This window comes from Gymnoscopelus braueri (genome assembly GCF_963280865.1).
Source record: "Gymnoscopelus braueri genome assembly, chromosome: 1".
NCBI lineage: Eukaryota > Metazoa > Chordata > Actinopteri > Myctophiformes > Myctophidae > Gymnoscopelus > Gymnoscopelus braueri.
Genome location: NC_137603.1, coordinates 40901851 through 40920819, shown reverse-complemented (window position 1 = coordinate 40920819; position 18969 = coordinate 40901851). Strand labels below are relative to the sequence as shown.

The following is an 18969-nucleotide window of genomic DNA, read 5'->3' as shown; positions in this document are numbered from 1 at the left end:
GATGGCGTAGAAGATGACATCAGAGTAAAAGTGAGAGACAGGGTGGGAGTTAGAGTTAGAATTAGTTTAGGGCTGGGAAATATGTCTCAAACCAATATCACAATAATCTTATAGATATAAGATTGCAATGGATTGTTTTTTGTGAAGAAAAAAAACACAATCGATTTAGACAACAAAATTGTGCATTGCATCATGATACGGTTCCTCTGAAAGATGATAAATGAATATGATTTAAATGGATATTGGGAGCTCTTGTGTGTGGATACAGGATATTCTATATATTTTTTGTTCAACACTGAATTATCACCCAGCCCTAGCTTACACACTATTAAATGTAGGTTATGTTGTTGTTTTTCTGAGATTGTCCTCTTTAAAGGGGTTGCATCCTGGGCATCAGCGTGGTTTAGATTCCATGCTACTCCCATTCCTGACGCAAGCCTGTGAGCTAACGCACTCGTATAACAGCATTTAGACTCTAAAGGCAGAGTGAAACTGAGAAGAGTATGTTTTACTTTTGTGAGGGGAAGTGGTGACATGCGTGTGTGCAAGCACTTGTGTGTGTGTGTGTGTGTGTGTGTGTGTGTGTGTGTGTGTGTGTGTGTGTGTGTGTGTGTGTGGCATGTGTTTGGCTGCTGCTTGTGTACACACTACACACAGTTATAGTAATTCTGTGTGGTCGTTGTTTAGCCCCCAGTGTGAGGTAAATGATAGCTTTGTTTCTGAACTTCCAATGGAAGGACTAAGAAGAAGAGACGAAAGCTAAGTGAAGGGGATTTGCAGCTGAGGGAGTGCCAGCTTAATTGTGGGTGATGTGGCATTTACCTCAGAAAACAATGCACTGCAGAATCGGTCTCCCTCCAGGGTCCCCACGGTCATGAAATGTCTGGAAATATTTTGAAATTATAAAAAACTTTTTCCAGTCCTGGAAAAGGTTTGGAATTCATCAAGGGTCCTGGAATATCCTGGAAAAACATTTGGCTATGCATTGTTTTTGGCTATTGATTTTGTTTATAAAAAACGTTTTCCAAAACATGTATATAACACGAAATATGTAACATTTTTCTCCGAACGGGCTGCGTGATTGCAGCCTAATGTATACCGGACGTGACAAAAAAGAACAGATCTACAAGCTTACAACATGCTGCAGAGTGTTGCGTAGTTAGTTAGTAAATTTGGTATGAAATTTGGAATGGAAATTATACCATTCTATGCTTTATTTTTGCTACACTGCCTGTCTTTAGGCATTATTACATTATTGCGCTGAATGATTGTTATTTAGGCCTGGAAATTTGGTTAAATATTCTGGAAAAGTTTTGGAGAAGTTTTGGAAAATCATTGGTAAAAATGTGTGGGAACCCTGTCCCTCCCTCCATTGATCCCCTAAATCCTCCTCCCTGTGCCTTTCTAAAAAAACATTTTAGTGTAGGAATACATGATCTCCCTGGAAAACGTACTTCATGGATGCTTCACAGCATAAGCAGTCATTCCAGTCCACTATGTCAAGTTTTTAACCATACCTCGTCATACTTCCAACAGCGTAGATGGCTGCTGTTCTATTGGCAGAGTTGCACTGGTTTTGCCTGCAATCCTAGCTGCTTAGGTCATGGAGAAGTGTGTGTGTGTGTGTGTGTTGTACACACAGTACACTTCTGCGTTAGAGAAAAATAGAGATGTAAGATTATGCATCTCATGTCAAAAACAACAAATATTTGGCCAATCATGCGACTTGAATATCTTTAATGTTTTTGAACTAACCGCTCAGTCGACACTGCCTAAATGAAAGTTGTTGATGAATGAATACTGAAGTGGCTAATAGGTTAGCGGGCCTCTCTTTTTTTGGTTTTATTATACAAATATGGCCTCCATGGGAGATGTAGCTTCCAGTGAAAGTTTGAGAATTAGTAAGTGTGAATGGTTATTGATGTTGGAACACAACGAACATGTAATTGCTACTGTATAAAGTTCCCCATAACACACTGGGTATTTGCTTGCAATTTCCTGTTTACAAATAATTTCAGTGCACTCTTGCGTATATCTGTTGTTGAAATTGGAGTATTATGTAATATAAGCCAAGGCTCTGCATTTGTACTGTATGCACAAGAACGATGTCTGCAAGCAGGTGAAACTCCCTGACTCGTGGTGATAAGATCTCTCCTCAAGAGACTTCTGTGGTCCTGACAAGTGTTTAGTCTTCCTTAGCTTGCTAAGGAGGACCTGTTTACTAGGCCAGTTAAAGTAAGGTCATTGTTGACAGTCAGGACACCGTACAAGTTCCATCACTAGGGGACTTCAGTGAAAAACACAACATGTCAGCTTCAAACAGAGGCAACATCAGTCGGAGAGAGAGGGTGAGGGAGGGAAGGATTAGGCCTTCATAAAGGCCCACAGAAACACTGTCCCCCCACCACCCACCCAGACCCCCCTCCTCACCGTCTCACTGTGAAACCTGAGGCTAGAAGTTACTCTTCCTGTTTAGATATTAGTCAGCCAAATCCCAAGTGTTTACTTTGAATAACATGCAAGTAGAGTGGGCTCAGAAGGAACGAGCTGTACGGGTATGTATGATGTGGGGAAACGTGTTGGCATGCCTTAACCACTTTAATTTTTTAACCACTTTAGGCACGACATTATATGTAATGCCTGTAATGCTCAAATTAAAATGTGTTTCCCAAAACCAAACACTTCAAAAATAGCACATCTACATGCTCACAATGTGTCGCAGACACGTTGTGAGCTGGTAGATAGATAGGCTATTTTCGCTATCCGTCGTACAAGTAAGTATATAGGGCTTAAGTGGTTTAGTAAGTCAGGACCCCTGACCCTGCTTCAACAGCCTGTCTCCCCTCGTCTGATCGCTTTTCCTGTTCTTGCAGCTGCGTCAGCCCTCTGCTGGTACTTGGTTGCTAACCCTTTTTTGACCCAGCTGGGGACACTATGGCCCTAAATCCTGGGCTGCACGGGTCAGATAGGACGATCTCATGAATAATGTCCTCAGTGGGACGGGTGCCTCCCTCCCTCCTCCCTCGTCCCTCTCCTCCAAGGACAGGATGTCTCTCTATAATTGGGACAAAGGTTACATGTATCAGTAATACTGTGCTTTCACCAACGGCGCCAGATATCCAATGTTTCACCTAAAGATACTGGAAACACACCACACACACGCACACGCTGCGATGAACAGTGTCCTCTCAGCTGTTCTCGAACTGTATGAGTGTGGCTAACTGTGCAGAGGTCAGTCAGTGCAGGATTCCAGTGTTGCAGCAAAGCATGTAATGGACAAATTGGCTCTCACTCTCATCTCTTTTTCTGATCCCCTCTTTTTTTCCTGTTCTCCCCATTCCTCTCTGTCTGTCTTTGTGCTCTGTATTTCTGAAATGACCTAATTTGCTTTAATCCCCCGTATAGGCAGAGAGTTTTTGTTCTTCTTTGGCCTGGTAAAGAGATCAGAGTGATATTGTTGATAACCTCATTTATTTTCTAACACAAAATGGCTGCTTGGCTGTGTACATTATGTCCTGATTTAATTAAACCCCTGTTCAATGTCACAATGAGTGAGGGAGAGAGAGGGAGGGATAGAGCTCGAGTAGAAAGAAAAATGGATGTGTAACTTCTCATTGTGCGGTGTGTAGATAAGGAACACCAAACATTACCCATTTTCCTCCTGGCACTGTGTAAACAATACTTCCCTCTCATGCCTTTCTCACATGCACATGAACTATGCATGTACACGCGTACAGTGCTGCAGCTTACCAATAGAAAGGTACATGTTTGTAATCAGCTAGCATCCTGCCCCTCGTCTCACTCCAGCAAATTTCAACTAGACCTGAGCCTAACCATTATTTTCATATTAGATTCATTTGGCAATCATTTCCTTCTATGAATCTATGTGCTATTAATTTAGTAAATAATAGTGCACACTCCGCTTTAGTTAATGTATTAATGAATACATTGATACTAAAATAAGTTAATTAAGTAAAGAATTATGACACATATATCAGACACTTATACATTGCTTAGTGCTGTATGTTAAAAACATAACTTATTGTTATGTTTTCTCAGATTGAAAACAAACAAAACAATATGCATATGCTGACCCCAGTGAATCCACTCTCATGGGATTGTATGTGTTTGCTCTCTGACCACAGTAAAGTAATGGTTTATTGGATAAAATGGCTAGATTTAATCTAGCTTGCTGAGGAAATTTAAGTGGATTTAAATTCATTATACTAGGCTTCAGGGGTGTCCGGGTGACACAGGGATGAAGTTACTGCCCACCACTGTGGAGAGTGGGCTTCAATTCCTCTGTGGCTTGGCTCTAACGACCACAATTGGCCATGTTCGCTGGTGGGAAGCGGGAAGGGGGGAGTGATTTCTGCACTAGTGACTCCTACAGGTTGGTCAGGCGCTTGTTCAGCAGGGAGCAGAACTGGGAGGGATAGCGCGTTCCTCCGACTGCGCTACATCCTCCCGGTGCAACTCCCCACTTGAAGTGGTTGGCGACTGGAGGAGACATGTGGTTGTCTACAACACACCCTCCCCAGACCAAACAGAAGGGGGTGGCACTTGGCAGTGCCAGGGACTATACACATGGGGGGAATTGGCAAGGACTAAATTGGGCAGTAAAAAAGATTAGAATAATTCATGCAATTATACTAAGCTTCTTCAAGTAGTCTATAGATGTAGTAATATGGACAGTAGCTCTGACTGGTGATGATATCTCCCTGGACAGAACAGTGGTCAAGTAACAGCCTTTTCCTATGAGGTTGACCTTCGAACGATGCACTGGCTGAGGTTTCCTGCCAGATAAAGTGAATGTGACATTGGACAGGAACACAGGATGCCACTTCAGACGCTTATGGTATTTGTCGCTGTCGGGTGGAAACCTTGTATGTACAAAAGGGTATGGGAAAAGAACAAAGCCACAGACTTAACCACGACTTCCAGTATGTCTTTTATTTCATTTGTCCAACAGAGAGGGCCTATTCATCCTGAGAAGGGCATAACGTGTTTTTTGTTAAATTATAAATGATCCTTTACTGTACCTATCCATTGTACAGTAGTATCTTGTTAATGGCAGGCTCTGTTGATTGTGTGTCACACATGCTGAGGAAGGAATACTTCCCAACTGTTTGTGTTGTTTGATACTGTTTGGCTACTACACGACTGTGATTCGCCAATACTTAGCTTAAATTGTAACAGTCTGTACCTGTGCATTCCAGAGAAGCCGTGCATATCTGTGTCCATTTCCTCATGTCACACATGGCTTACCTGTGTCATGTATGCAATTCGACCTTTCTTTTTTCAGCTCCGCTGTTGTTGAAGTTCAATTGTCGACATTCTAAAATCCCTTTCATAGCTGGTGTTGTTATTGGTTAAGTGGAGGGTGTGTCTGTGTTTGTGCTAGGTTGGGAAGGGTGTGTGTAAGCCTGATAAAAGAACCATTAGTATGGAGCCTTTATGGAGCCTTTCACTGCTCCAGTGTGGAGTGAAAGGAGGGGGTTGTTCATGTCTGGCCAGGCCAAGCTCTGTGCCCTGGCCTGGCTGCGCTCGCCTGAATAGGAGGCCTGTGTCGGGAGACCCCATGTCATGATTTCCTGGGAGGGGAGTTGTTTCAGCTGGTAGTTGTCTATGTGTGCGTGTGCATGTGCATAAGCTTCTTGCATGTGTGTGCGTGTTCTGAAAGCATGTGTTCATTATCTTACTCGGGATATAGGTAACCTTGTTGCAGTGAAGTCCAAGGACAAAGTTGCATAGTATCTTAGAGACAGAGAAAAAGGCAGGAGTGGGGAGAGGTGGGAGAAGGTTTGCCTTCCTCAAAGGCCATGTTTGACCATACTCTCTGTCTGCTGTCGTGAAATGCCTCATGATAAATCCAGGCTTTTTTTCATATCAGCTCGTACAGTACTCTTATAGCTAGTGCATAGGAAAAACAAGGAAGTGGATTTTATCATAGCTGCAGAATGGCGATGTGTTTTGGGGATATTGACTAGTCGTTAGTAGACTGTAGCTTAGTTACAGCTTGCCTAAACCAAACAATCCTTAGGACAAAATTGTTTTATAGTCTATGCGGCTCTGCTTTGGGTGCTAACGTTAGACTGCCCACTGTATACAATGCTGAAGGGTAATTAATTTTACCATCATCCTCTGACACACTTTGACATAATTGTTCCTGAGATTCAGACTTTCTTCAGTGGACAAAGTGTGTGCTGGCCAATATATCGATATTATATCGATATTGTGAGTGATATGATATGAGACTAGATATCATATGGGATTTTGGATATAGTAAGATCGTGATATGGCATTCTGTGTTGTCTCTTCCTGGTTTTAATCACTTAAGGAAGGGGCGGCTGAGTGGGAAACGGAAGGTTCCTGGTTCGCGCCCTGGCCCCGGTCTATGTTTCAAAATGTTCCTTAGCATGACACTTAACCCTTAACTGCTCCTACATCGCTGGGATAGGTAAATGCAGAGGGCGAATTTCATGTGTGTGCCAATATACAGTGACAACACATACCCCAAAGGAGTGGGGACCAAATTATTTAATTTTCTCCATGAATTAATTGCCATCTGGTTGTGTTTGTAGTCCGTTCAAGCAAGGTTTGTACCTCCTAACCTCCTCAGACAACCTTTCTTCAAAACACGCACCCTGAATTTCTGACCAGTCACACTCAATGTTCGCATTGGTATCTTCTGAGATGGTGTTTGTCTAGCTGGAGGTGCGAGAAGTGCCGAACTTCGACAAGGTTCATACGACCTTGCTGAACTTCTTTTCGAGAAGACGTATGCTGCAGCCTTTAGTTCTTGGAATTTGTATAGGCAGTGAAAAGTGGTAAAGAGTTGTATCACTTGTTACTGGATGTTGACAATGTGGGGTGCAGGAATCCAGTCGGCCAGGCCTGCCCTAGTATAAGAGCTCCGTATATCTGCCCTGTGGCCCATGGCTGACACATGCACACTGCAGGAATGTGACTCCACACACTATGATCTCAGGGAAATGAAATGTCACACAGTGGGAATGTTGGGAACTCATCATTTAGGAAGATGTTGTTGTGCAAAAAATAGCCGATCTAAAAGCTCACAATGCATTGCATTTGCATCGCGACATGTTGTGAGCTTGTAGATGTGCTATTTTTGCTTTTTTTCAGAAAATATTAGAAAATCTGCGCCAACAGTTTAATAAAGACATGCCCAAAATGGGGATAACAGGTTGAAAATGGTTAACTGTTGCAGCTCTATTGGACTTCATGGTCCATTTATTGTACTACATTTGAAAAATGGAGGGGATACATTTTCCCCCCAAATATTGATTATTTTATTAAAATCTATTTATTTTCATAATCCTAATTGTCTATCCATTAACAAATCGATTATTCATTGAATCGTGTCACTCCTAGTGTACAGTATGTATAGTGTGTGTTCTTTGCATGCTTTCTTTTTATGCTGTGTTCAAATGGGAGCTATGGAGCAAAGTTGTATGGTAGCTCTGACATGTGTCTCCTGTGCTACTTGCAGATGGATGGAGGCGTGTCTGGATGAGGAGCTGCCCCCCACCACGGAGCTGGAGGAAGGACTGAGAAACGGTGTCTATCTGGCCAAACTGGGCAACTTCTTTGCCCCACGCACCGTCTCCCTCAAGAAAATCTACGACCGAGAGCAGACACGCTACAAGGTAAAAATGCCAGCATGCATGATTCATGGAACTAATTAAGTCAGCATTGGGAGTTTGATTTGGTGCTAAAACACGACCAGCCCTGCTAGGGCTGGCCAACAAAATTATTTTCTTATCGTTAATCGGGTGTGTATGTATCAGACTGATGTAACCGGGCCCAAAGTACAGCAGTTGCTGACAGTCGGCGCATTGCTAAAATGGCACCACCGTGCTGAACTGTCAGTCTGTAACTATGACCAACCTTGGTGCAGAAGGAACTCAGCATGTGAAACATGGCTGCCATGGTTGCTGCGTTGATGGAATGCCTCAGTATCCAGGCCCGACTGCATCAGTCTGAGCCCCTACGGTGCGGACTGATACGTCAGTAAGAGGTGGATAATCTAGGCAAAGACAATTGCCCGGATGATGTTCTATGTGACTACCACAAGTTTATTAGCTCCATATTAGGTTAGATGTCAAATCAAAAACTGCTACCTTGATGACTATGGTGGTGTGCTACTGTATTCTGTACTTATATTAATTCTAGTGAGTAAGGGTGCCTGACAAACATTATTTTGTTCCTGAAAGCTTGTTTGTTTCAGTTTTTTGTTCCTTGAACTGATTTCAAGCCTTAGTCCTAACAATATTTTTTACACAAACTAATTATTTATCTTAGAACTTTTAACTGCTTGAAAGAGTTTAGTATTTCATTAGGACAGAGCCTCAGTTTGCTGTAACTCTTGTCTCTGGGGTTCAGTTCAGTCTACTCTGTGAGGTGAAATGGACAATGTGTTTATGTGCTCAAGCTGAAGTTTCTCTCCCACAGGCAACAGGTCTCCATTTCAGACACACAGACAATGTTATCCAGTGGCTGAATGCCATGACAGAGAAAGGCTTGCCTAAGGTAGGTGGGCTAGACCATCCATTAATTTATCCATTCTCTCTCTCTGACTGACTGACACACACACACACACACACACACACACACACACACACACACACACACACACACACACACACACACACACACACACACACACACACACACACACACACACACACACACACACACACACACACACACACTTTATGTGCAAGCTTACCTGTTATTTCAAAGACAATGCCAAGAGATGTGAAATTGCTATTGTGTCATCTGTGGTTCACTACTGTGAATCACACAGGCTTGCATAGCAGGCTGGGACATGCTAGAGTGCATCATGCAATTGATGGGGACACCGCGTAACTCTCTTTATTGATTGACTTGTGTTCCAGATCTTTTACCCAGAAACCACAGACATATACGACAGAAAGAACATGCCACGCTGCATTTACTGCATACATGCTCTCAGGTATACTACCACATGTGATAATAACATTGAATGAACCTTCTTATAAACTTGATGCTTCTTTCTCCTGCTTCTCTCTCTCTCTCCTGCTTATTTTCTCTCAATCTCTCTCTCTCTGTCTCCATCTCCATCTGACTCATCCTGTCTCTCCCCAACTCGCTCTGTTTGTCTCTCTCTAGCTCCCTCCCCCCTTCTTTCAGATGCATTTTTTCTTTTAAAAAAATTATCTTGCCCTGGGCCATTATTCTTTACTGTATGTCAAAGTCAACACAATCACACCCAGTTACTAGAGCACCAACTGTGCTCTAGTAACATGTGCAGCTGAAAAAGTATATTGTTGCTGTCGGGCAGAAAACTCTTTTTGTGTTGTTTTTTTGTAAATTAACGCCCTACTTGATCATACTACAGCGTCACACCAAAGCATCAAAAGTAGCATATCCACTGCGTTTTGAGCTTGTAGATCTGCTACTTTTTGGAATTTGAATCCTGAAAAGTAACAGTTTTGGACATGCGGTTTCCACCCGACAGAGACGATATATTCTCCTGGATCTATATATTTCAAGTCTCAGATTTTTTGACACTTTTATTAGGTGAACGGGGTGGTTTTTCAGCAGGGAGGCATTCAGAGCTATAAGGTGAACTCTCCTCTCTGCTAAGCAGTGGAGCTGTTTGTTTTAATAGAGCATTCCAGTAAATGTAAAATGGATGCAGGGTCCAGAAGCTGTAAATCTGGTCTCTGTAGTCAGGAAGTCAACGTGTGTGTGTGTGTGTGTGTGTGTGTGTGTGTGTGTGTGTGTGTGTGTGTGTGTGTGTGTGTGTGTGTGTGTGTGTGTGTGTGTGTGTGTGTGTGTGTGTGTGTGTCCTCAGGGTAGATGACTGCCTGTTTGTTGAATTTAAAAAGCAGCCCCCTCCCAGGTGGCACACAGATGCCAGAATTCTGCCACAAAAGCTTGTTTATAAACCAAAGCCATAGAAAACAATGTGATCCTGCTACCTTCCTATACACATGATGGCAGAAGGCCCAGTGACCTGTTAAAGGCTCTCTGCTGGCCTCTCTGTGTGGGAGTGTCTGTATGCTGGTACCTTCTTGGCCTCTTGTTCTTGTGTAATATGTTCTGTTCGCTCCACTCTTCTCGCACTCCTTGTTTGCTTTTGGCTTTGCCACTGTGCTCACTTTTTATATTACTCCTCCTCCACAGTCTGTACCTGTTTAAACTGGGCCTGGCCCCACAAATCCAGGATCTGTATGGCAAAGTAGATTTCACAGGTAAGAATCGACCGAGCGAGCGCGCACAATCATCTCTAATCAAGTCAAGCCTCCTTTTCCCCACTGTACATTTTGTATTATTGTTCAGATCATTAAATGTCCCAAATCATGGATCTTTTCTCAGTTGTTTGTTAAATCATATTTTACACTGTTAACCACTTAAAACCTATATACAGTACTATACTGCACACCCTTACAAGGGGCTTTCAGCAGGCAGCCGTCTGTGTGGAGGAGCTGCTGGCAATGTGAAAGTCATTAGTAATTGTGAGAGCTTTTCCTGTCGATTGGGTTCCCGCTCAGCTCCGTGTCCCAAAGCCAGAGTCAGACATCTGAGTCGGGAACAGGCTGTCTCTTTTTCCTCACTCTAGTCTAGGCCCTGCTGTGTAACTCCTCTAACCCAGAGGTTCCCAAACGTTTCAGCTCAAGACCCAAAAGCTACATTTGGTGTCTCTGTGGTACCCAAACATACTAAAATACATTATGACTTAACCACTTAAGCCCTATTACAAAAATAGCGAAATATTAAAATACCATATCTACAAGCTCAGTGTTGTTTTTAGTTTTTTTAATCTTTTGAAATAATAATGAAAAATACTTTTGTAGGAAACATATAGGAAATATATATTTACTCGCAACCCATTGTTTGGGAAACACTGCTCTATTGTAGGCCCTGGTGTGTAACTCCTAATCCAGCCCCCATGTTCTAAACCCTCTCTCTTCTCTTCTCTTCATACATCTACTTCATCTCCTATCTTCTCTCTCTCAGAGGAGGAGATCAACAACATGAAGAGTGAGCTGGAAAAGTATGGAATCCAGATGCCCGCCTTCAGCAAGATTGGCGGCATCCTGGCCAATGAGCTCTCAGTGGACGAAGCTGCATGTGAGGCGGGCTCAGATATCACTGGGAATGGGCAGAGCTTAAGGGCCATGTCAGCATCCCATTGCTGGGTGTTCTGTTGTAGTTTGTGCCACGCTGTTATTAGCTTCCGGTCTTTTGCATTTTAAAATGGTCACAAATCTCAAGACATTTGAAAAAGGTTATATCCTCCGAGCGGAGTGGAGTGAAGTAGAGACAATCTCGGTGCCCAAATTGTTGGGTTATGTTAATGTTAGTTTAGTTTACTGTCACATGCATGATTAAAAAAAATCAAATGCAGCAAATGCAATGAAAAGCTTGTGCCCTGGCTACTCTCTAGGACAGTGTTGGGCAACAGCGATAATATTTCGCCCGCCAAATTATTTTGTAAATAATTTACAATAGCTGACTTTCACTGTCAACTTTACAATAGCTGACTTTCACTGTCAACTTTACAATAGCTGACTTTCACTGTCAACTTTACCTCTTGAGAGCAAAACGTTTCACATCCCTTAAATTATACATTGTTTCTCTCCGTTCTAAAAGACCTTGAACCATGAAAGCGCTTTTGTTCAAAAAGGAGTATGACTGTCTGTCTCCAGATAGAATGTTCTTTTGAAACTTGCCACATTCAAGGTTGGGGCCTGCATAAAATGATTACATAAGCATTTCTGTATGCACATGTAAGATTTGATTCCACATGATATCAGTTGTGATACCATACACCTCTTTATTTATTAACTTTTATAACAAAGTTATTATTGCATACAAGTTGGTTTGTTCCAGGTCCTAAATTAACCATTGACTGTGTTCTGGCTCACCATCTAATGGCTATAAAAAATAAATTGTCCCGAGGCCAAACTTACTTGCCGACCCCTGCTCTAGGATAACATGCTGTACAATGTATCTATACAACAAAACGTGGTACAATATACAAACGAATGTGAAACCGTACATTGAGTTAAACTTATACGCAATCACCATTATGCACATATAAACATACAGTATATATCTACAATAACTACATATCAACATAGCTGTCGGGCCTGTATGTCTCAGGGTGGAAAATATTGCAGGACTTGATTTCACCAGTGTACGTGAAATCAAGTCCTCACCTCATCCCTCTCCCACCCCCAGTACATGCTGCCGTGATAGCCATTAATGACGCCATTGACCACGGTGTACCGGAGGGCACTATGGCTGCCATGCAGAACCCCAACGCCATGCTGGTCAACATGGATCTGAACTCCGCCCAACACTACCAGGACATGCTCAACCAAGCCAAGGCAGAGAAGGTGGCCAACTCGCGCAAACGGGTATGAATCTTGGCAGAGCATGTATGATGAAAGTGTCTCCCCACGTTTATTGGCCTCCCTGTAATTAGGACAGTAATAATGAGTGATAATGTGATGTTGGTTTGGTCTGGTAAACTGTTGGTTTTAGCATGCGGTTGTTGTGTTGTACTCCCGGTGCAGCTGGGCGAGAATGCAGACGCAGAGAGAGACATCTATGAGGAGCTTCTCACCCAGGCTGAGATTCAGGGCAATGTGAACAAAGTCAACTGTAAGTCAACGTCAACACATGCATCAACATCCTCCTGATTTGGTCTTTGCGATGATATCTTGACATAAGCCCTATATATACTTCATTGTACATCAAATATTGATAATAAACAATCTATAATTGAGATGAGGTTGAAACAATTTGGAGTATTCCTTAAAGTGTCACGAATAGCAAAAATTAGCTATGTATAATATATCCTATGTTAATATCAACTCTACCTTGACAGTGAGCACTGCACTGAGTGCAGCAGAGCAGGCCCTGCTGAGTGGAGATTTGGACAAGTTGTTTGAGGCTCTGAAGGCTATGGGCATACAGAACCTGCAGGGTCAGAACAAGGAATGGTACCTCAAACAGCTGCAGGCTGACCGCGAGAGTAAAGAACAGGTAGGATCCTCCCATTCTCAGTGTTTTCATTTAGTTTTATTTCTATTAATTATAATGTATTATTATTTCCTGGTTTGCCAAGGAGAAATGTAATGCTACTGTAGATAATTAATGATGACTGTGACTATCCTGTTTCCATATCCTGTCTACATTCCAAGACTTCTCCCGGAGAAGCCCTGTCCAAGGACGAGCTGCAGAGTGGAGTGAATTTATCCAATGAGATTGCGGAAGGCTACCTGAAGAGTATGCACTGCAAAACAAAATGAAACATTCTTTCACTAATGTATTCAGATCAGAGTATCTTTTTTTTCCCCTTTGAGTTGGTTCTGTGTTTCTTATGCTTTTGTGTGCATGTAGTGTTGCAGGCGGTGGAGCGAATCAATAGTGCCATCAGTGCGGGGGTAGCAGAGAAGACAGTGGAGGAGCTGATGAATCCAGATGCACAGCTGCCAGAGGTCTACCCCACTGCTGCAGACCTCTACCAGAGAGAACTGTCCAGCCTGCAGCAACAAAGTTCAGAGGTACACGGCACACTCTTGGAGAGAGAGAGAGAGAGAGAGAGAGAGAGAGAGATCTTCTGAAATGACATTGGATTTATAACGGCATTTAAAAAAAAATACACACCAAAAAAAAACAATATTTGTCATAAAACTGAATTTACATTATATACATAAAATGCAAGGATGCCATAAATGTTGGCCAGAGCTATGCTACTCATTTGTGTGATTATACAATAGTGAATATCAATGCTTTCCAATGGAGAGTTCCTCCATAAATCCTTTATAAATGTAGACATACTACAGAGCCCTGTGCATGTTGTATCCTTGAGAGTATCAAACTACACGTTGTATGCTAGATGAACTCTGTGTTTAGCTTGTAGTTCCACTACTGTTTATTGGCAGATTGAAGTATGAGCTGAATTTGCTGCCTCTGTCCCGCAGGGTTCTCTGTCCCACCCGGAGTTACTGGTTGCCGTGGAGATGCTGTCCTCGGTAGTACTGATGAATCACGCGTTGGATGTTGGAGACAGGGCTGCCCTCTGGAAACAGCTGTCCAGCTCTGTTACTGGACTTAGCAATGTGGAGGACGAATTTGCACAGAGGTGCGAGCACACACACACACACACACACAAGGAGACCCATCACAAGAGCGCAGTGTCATTTCCCTTCTGTGTGTTAGGGGTTTTAATGTGGTGTCTGCATGTTTCTCAGGTACATGGATGAGCTGATGCGTTTGAAGGCAGCAGGCAGAGAGGAAGGCGTTGACTATCTGACGTGGAACGACATCCAAGCCTCCATCGACAATGTCAACCAGACCGTACAGGAGGAGCATGAACGTAAGACACACATACACCCCCCCCCCCCATATTTTGGCGTATTATTTTTCAGCTTAGGAGTTAAGGATTACAAGTCTAATCACTTTATGTCCACTGTATTTTCCTTCACCACAGATGATACAATAACACACAGAAGTACTGTAGCAAGGCTTTTTCTTGAATAACAACATTATTGCAGACTATGATGATTTACTAAATGACTTGCTGTGTGTGTGTGCAGGTATTGCAGCCATTGGTCAGGTCAACGAGGCCCTGGATGAAGGAGATCTCCTGAAGACCCTGGCGTCCCTTCAGGATCCCTCAGCCAAGCTCACTGATGTGGATCCTTCGGTGGCCCAGCACTACTATGACAAACTGTTGGAGGCCCGCAGAGAGAAGGCTCATGTAAGAACAACACACTACAGCATAGGGCTGGCCAATATATCGATAATATATCAATATTGTAATATGAGACTAGATATCGTCTGGGATTTAGCATATGATATGGCAAAAAATAGACTTTTCCTGGTTTTAATCACTTAAAGGGCAAGACCACTTTGGTAGAGGTTTGGGTTGTGTAGTTACCTCGCCATGATGTAACTCCAAAGGTGGACAAGAAATACAAAATAATTGCTGCATTGATTAGAAATTGATAATTCAAAATATGCTCCCATTGACTTACATTGTTCAGTAAAACAGCTCTCAAAGTCGCTCTTTTAGCATGCAAACGAATGTAAACAAAGTCGATTCAGACAATATAGAACATCACCAAACCCAGTACTGTTTTTTTTTTAAATAAAAATGTTAACTTACTGTTGATTTAGCTATTTTTATTAGAAAGAAAACCTGGACTGGATCGGCGGATCCGGATCCGGATCTTCAAATAGTAAAATCATCAGGAAGTTGACATTTTTATTAAAAAAATAAACAGTACTGGGTTTGGTGATGTTCTATGTTGTCTGAATCAGCTTAGTTTGTGTTCGTTTATGGGCTAAAAGAGTGACTTTGAGAGCTGTTTCAGTGTACAATGTAAGTCAATGGGAAGCATATTTTTTATTATCAATTTCTAATTAATGGAGCAATTATTTTTCATTTCTTGTCCACCTTTGGAGTTACATCATGGCAAGGTAACTACACAAACCAAACCTCTACCAAAGTGGTCTTGCCCTTTAAGCCTTATTTTATACTACATGACATTTGAACAGTAAAAAAAGTAAAAAGTTGCAGATATACAAGCTTGTAGATTGACAATTTTTGACCATTTCTGAGATGATTTATTATTTATATCATATTATCCTCATAATATTGATATTGAGGTATTGGGTCAAAAATATTGTGATATTTGATTTTGTCCATATCGCCCAGTCGTACTTCAGCATTTGCTGTTTTTGTGTGGTGGCAGGGAAACGCCACACACCAACTTGACACACAGACACAGAAGAAGACATTGTTAATTCTCTGGCTAGTTCCTACTTGAAATACCTGGTGGATGGTTACCTGCAATGGTTGCAGGAGACCTTTCACTTCTGGCTTCTGCTGTTGAGTCAATAGATTATTTGTTCTTCCATTGTTGAGCCATACCTCCTCAGTTTAGCAGCTGTTTGCTTTGAATGAAAGCATCCCTGGTTGCCATAGAAATATTGACTGTCAGGATGAGGTGCAGACAGAATTGCAGGCAGTAATCGTAATAATAGCCATTTCAGTTTGGGATAATGAATACAAAATAGGTATTCACATTTGGTTTCTGAAAAGGCACAGGTGTACTTGACAGAGGTGTTACCCCTCTACCTTATTATTTCCTGGTTACCTCCTGTTTGGTTTGCTTGGTTTGCTCTGTATAATAGACAGGCAAACATTATGCAAACATGTGGCCCATTATGCAAACACTGCCTGTCTACAGTTACCTCCGGCTTTCATCTGTCTTTTCAGCAAGTTAAGGTTAATATACTTTGTTGCATGATTGTGTCACTCAACAAAACGGGCATATTTTCAACGGATGAAAGCGTTGTGTTTTCATGTGAAAATACATAATTTATGTTGTGCGATGAAGTAGAAATTAAGCCTTATTCAGTGCAAGGTTGCATTATAATATTATAATGCAATACACGTCAGTAGTTGCTTCAGTAATAATGGTAGAATAATGGTAGGACCTGTTGATATCACAAGCCCAGATCTGACGGCGCACATTATAACTAAGCCTAACTCTAACCTCATACTAACATTTTTCGGAGTAATGGGCCATCAGACTAATGGACTTGCTAGTGCAACATTGTTAGTATGTTATAATCTTGGGTTGTTGTTACTAAAAGGAGAAGCCGTTGGTGATGATAATCCTCATGTCCGTAAATAATTGCACAACACTAACAGACAGCTTTCCCAGGGCTGTGGGCCGATGAAAAGCTCAGTTTGTATTTGATGCTCTAGTGACATCAAATAAATTAAGTCCAATGATCTACAGAACTGTGACACTGAAAAAAGACAGCCACCATCTTCGATGATAAGGGAAAAACACATAAACTGCATACTAAACACAATTTGTTGGAATGAAAGTGAGAGGAAGAGAAGAGAAGAGAACAAACCACAAACTGCACCACCAATAAACTCCTAGCCAAACTCGAGATGACTCGGCATGGCCTGAGCAAGGCTGTGTGCCAGAGGAAGTCCTAATTCATTCTTATCTGATCCAGACAGCACAGGGGGCAATTCTTAAAATTAAAGTTAACGATGAACCCAATGACTGTCTCACAGTCCCACAACACCTCACAGAAGACCATCACACATAAGCAGAGTGACCATAGTTCACTGAATAAATGGGACTTGTGTAAACCAGAGGTTATTGAAACTTTTCTTATCGAGGACCCCAAAATGATCTATTTGGCTGCGGACCCCCAAGTTGTTAAAATGTTTGAAGAATATTCCCAATGTTTCGAATGGTTTCAAGATCCTTTTGAAATAGCAGGTCTACAGTCTCACAACACATTGCATTTTGAGCTTGTAGATCAGCTATTCTCAAATAGCCGCTGTATATAGGATTCGAACCCCCTCATGGTCATGGACCCCTGGGGGTCCCCTCCGGACCCCACTTTGAGAACCATTGGATTAAACGGTACACCCAGTCCACCAGCTGTTAAACGCAGGGCACCAAAAGGAACTGTGAAACCACCTAAAAAAGCTGATAATGGGAGCTTTTGGCTTTCTGGGACATTCGAGTCAAATTTCGAAAGCAATCTGATGTTGCCATTTCTTATTTCATTTACATAAACCACACATCAGTTTAATTGCAAATATGAAATCAGCTATTTTTGGTGTGCGACACTGCGCGCAACCAAGTACAAATCAGGCAGAAGGCTCCATGTGATTCAGACCGCTCATCCCCTCATGACTCCTGCAGACAGCTAGTGATGTCATGGTGTAATCATACTTTCTCTCCCTGCTGTCTACTCCCACCCCCACTCACTTCCTGTAGCCTACATCATGTCTGCATGGGCCACACACTTCACGCGTATTTCCTGGCTTTCAAGCTTACGTGACTTTTAACTTCACTTGATTCACTGCTATGTGCTCATTACCTGTCCTCTGGTTAACCCTTCTGTCTTTGTTTCAACTCATCTTTAATTCCAATAACATGTTATGGACTCAACCATAGATATTTTTGGTTGGGATCCATAACAGAGTTCATGTGATTGACAGGGCTATATGTGTTTTCTAGATACAGGACCATAAACGCCCTGCTCTCTCTGACTCATTTGCCTGTGCTATCATAACCCTGTGAGGTGAGCTGACGATTGTGGATCTGGTATGTGCATGTCTGCTCTGTTTTTGCATATGATGTCACTGCAGAGCACCATATTAGGGAGGGGTTCCTCTCAAAGGAAAAAACAAAATGCCAGTGGAGTTGGCAGGTGAGTTCAGGGGACAGTGAGTTTAACGCATGAGAAGTGGTACAGACCAACTCTGAGAAGCCTGTCCTATTCAATAAACCTTAATAGAAAGGAGTTATTTCTAAGCTAATGTTGTTAAAGGCCTGTAAATAGCAACAACTCTGACGTTGTATCTGTTTTCTGGATCTCTTGTCTTATTTTATCCTGTGTAAATATAGATAATGTTATCAAAGTTGCATTTCAAAACACTTGGCTGCAGACCACAGTATTTGAAATGTCAACAACCATTAGTTACAGTACATGTGGAGGGCTGGAGGCATCATGTGGGAACTTTATGGTTGTTTGTTGCCGAGCTCCATTTCCCCGTCGCACATTCAAGAATGGGAGCAAAAAAATAATAAAGGCAAGCTATTTCCCTTCGCGATCCTTTCTGTGGGCAGTAGGAAATGACAAGCCCCCACAGAGCCATTTGCTTCCATAAAAGGGCAGAAAGCTGACAACTATATTAGATAGATCCATTCCAAACCTTTTGAGCCATTTTTGTCCTACACTTGAGCTGCCGTGTGGCCAAAATCACACATGCACACAATATGCGTTGGTTATTGTGAAGAGATTTATCTGTATTGGCCAGGCGGAGATGGAGGAAGTGGTTAGGTCAGTGGGAGCTCCAGCGGGATTTCAAAGGGCCGATGTCCCTCATGTCGTCGC

The 18969-nt window shown here is 42.3% G+C and overlaps 1 protein-coding gene across 1 annotated transcript in view; it reads left to right on the top strand.

Moving 5' to 3' along the window:
- Nucleotides 1-18969, top strand: part of iqgap1 (IQ motif containing GTPase activating protein 1) — a 48243-nt gene that overhangs the window by 6060 nt on the left and 23214 nt on the right. Inside the window, exons 3-15 of the mRNA XM_080414327.1 lie at nucleotides 7514-7670; nucleotides 8476-8553; nucleotides 8922-8998; nucleotides 10195-10262; nucleotides 11029-11142; nucleotides 12256-12434; nucleotides 12594-12681; nucleotides 12908-13065; nucleotides 13224-13308; nucleotides 13423-13586; nucleotides 14007-14167; nucleotides 14277-14401; nucleotides 14622-14785. Of these exons, the coding sequence (XP_080270453.1) occupies nucleotides 7514-7670; nucleotides 8476-8553; nucleotides 8922-8998; nucleotides 10195-10262; nucleotides 11029-11142; nucleotides 12256-12434; nucleotides 12594-12681; nucleotides 12908-13065; nucleotides 13224-13308; nucleotides 13423-13586; nucleotides 14007-14167; nucleotides 14277-14401; nucleotides 14622-14785 (1618 nt within the window). The remainder of the gene's footprint in view (nucleotides 1-7513; nucleotides 7671-8475; nucleotides 8554-8921; nucleotides 8999-10194; nucleotides 10263-11028; nucleotides 11143-12255; nucleotides 12435-12593; nucleotides 12682-12907; nucleotides 13066-13223; nucleotides 13309-13422; nucleotides 13587-14006; nucleotides 14168-14276; nucleotides 14402-14621; nucleotides 14786-18969) is intronic.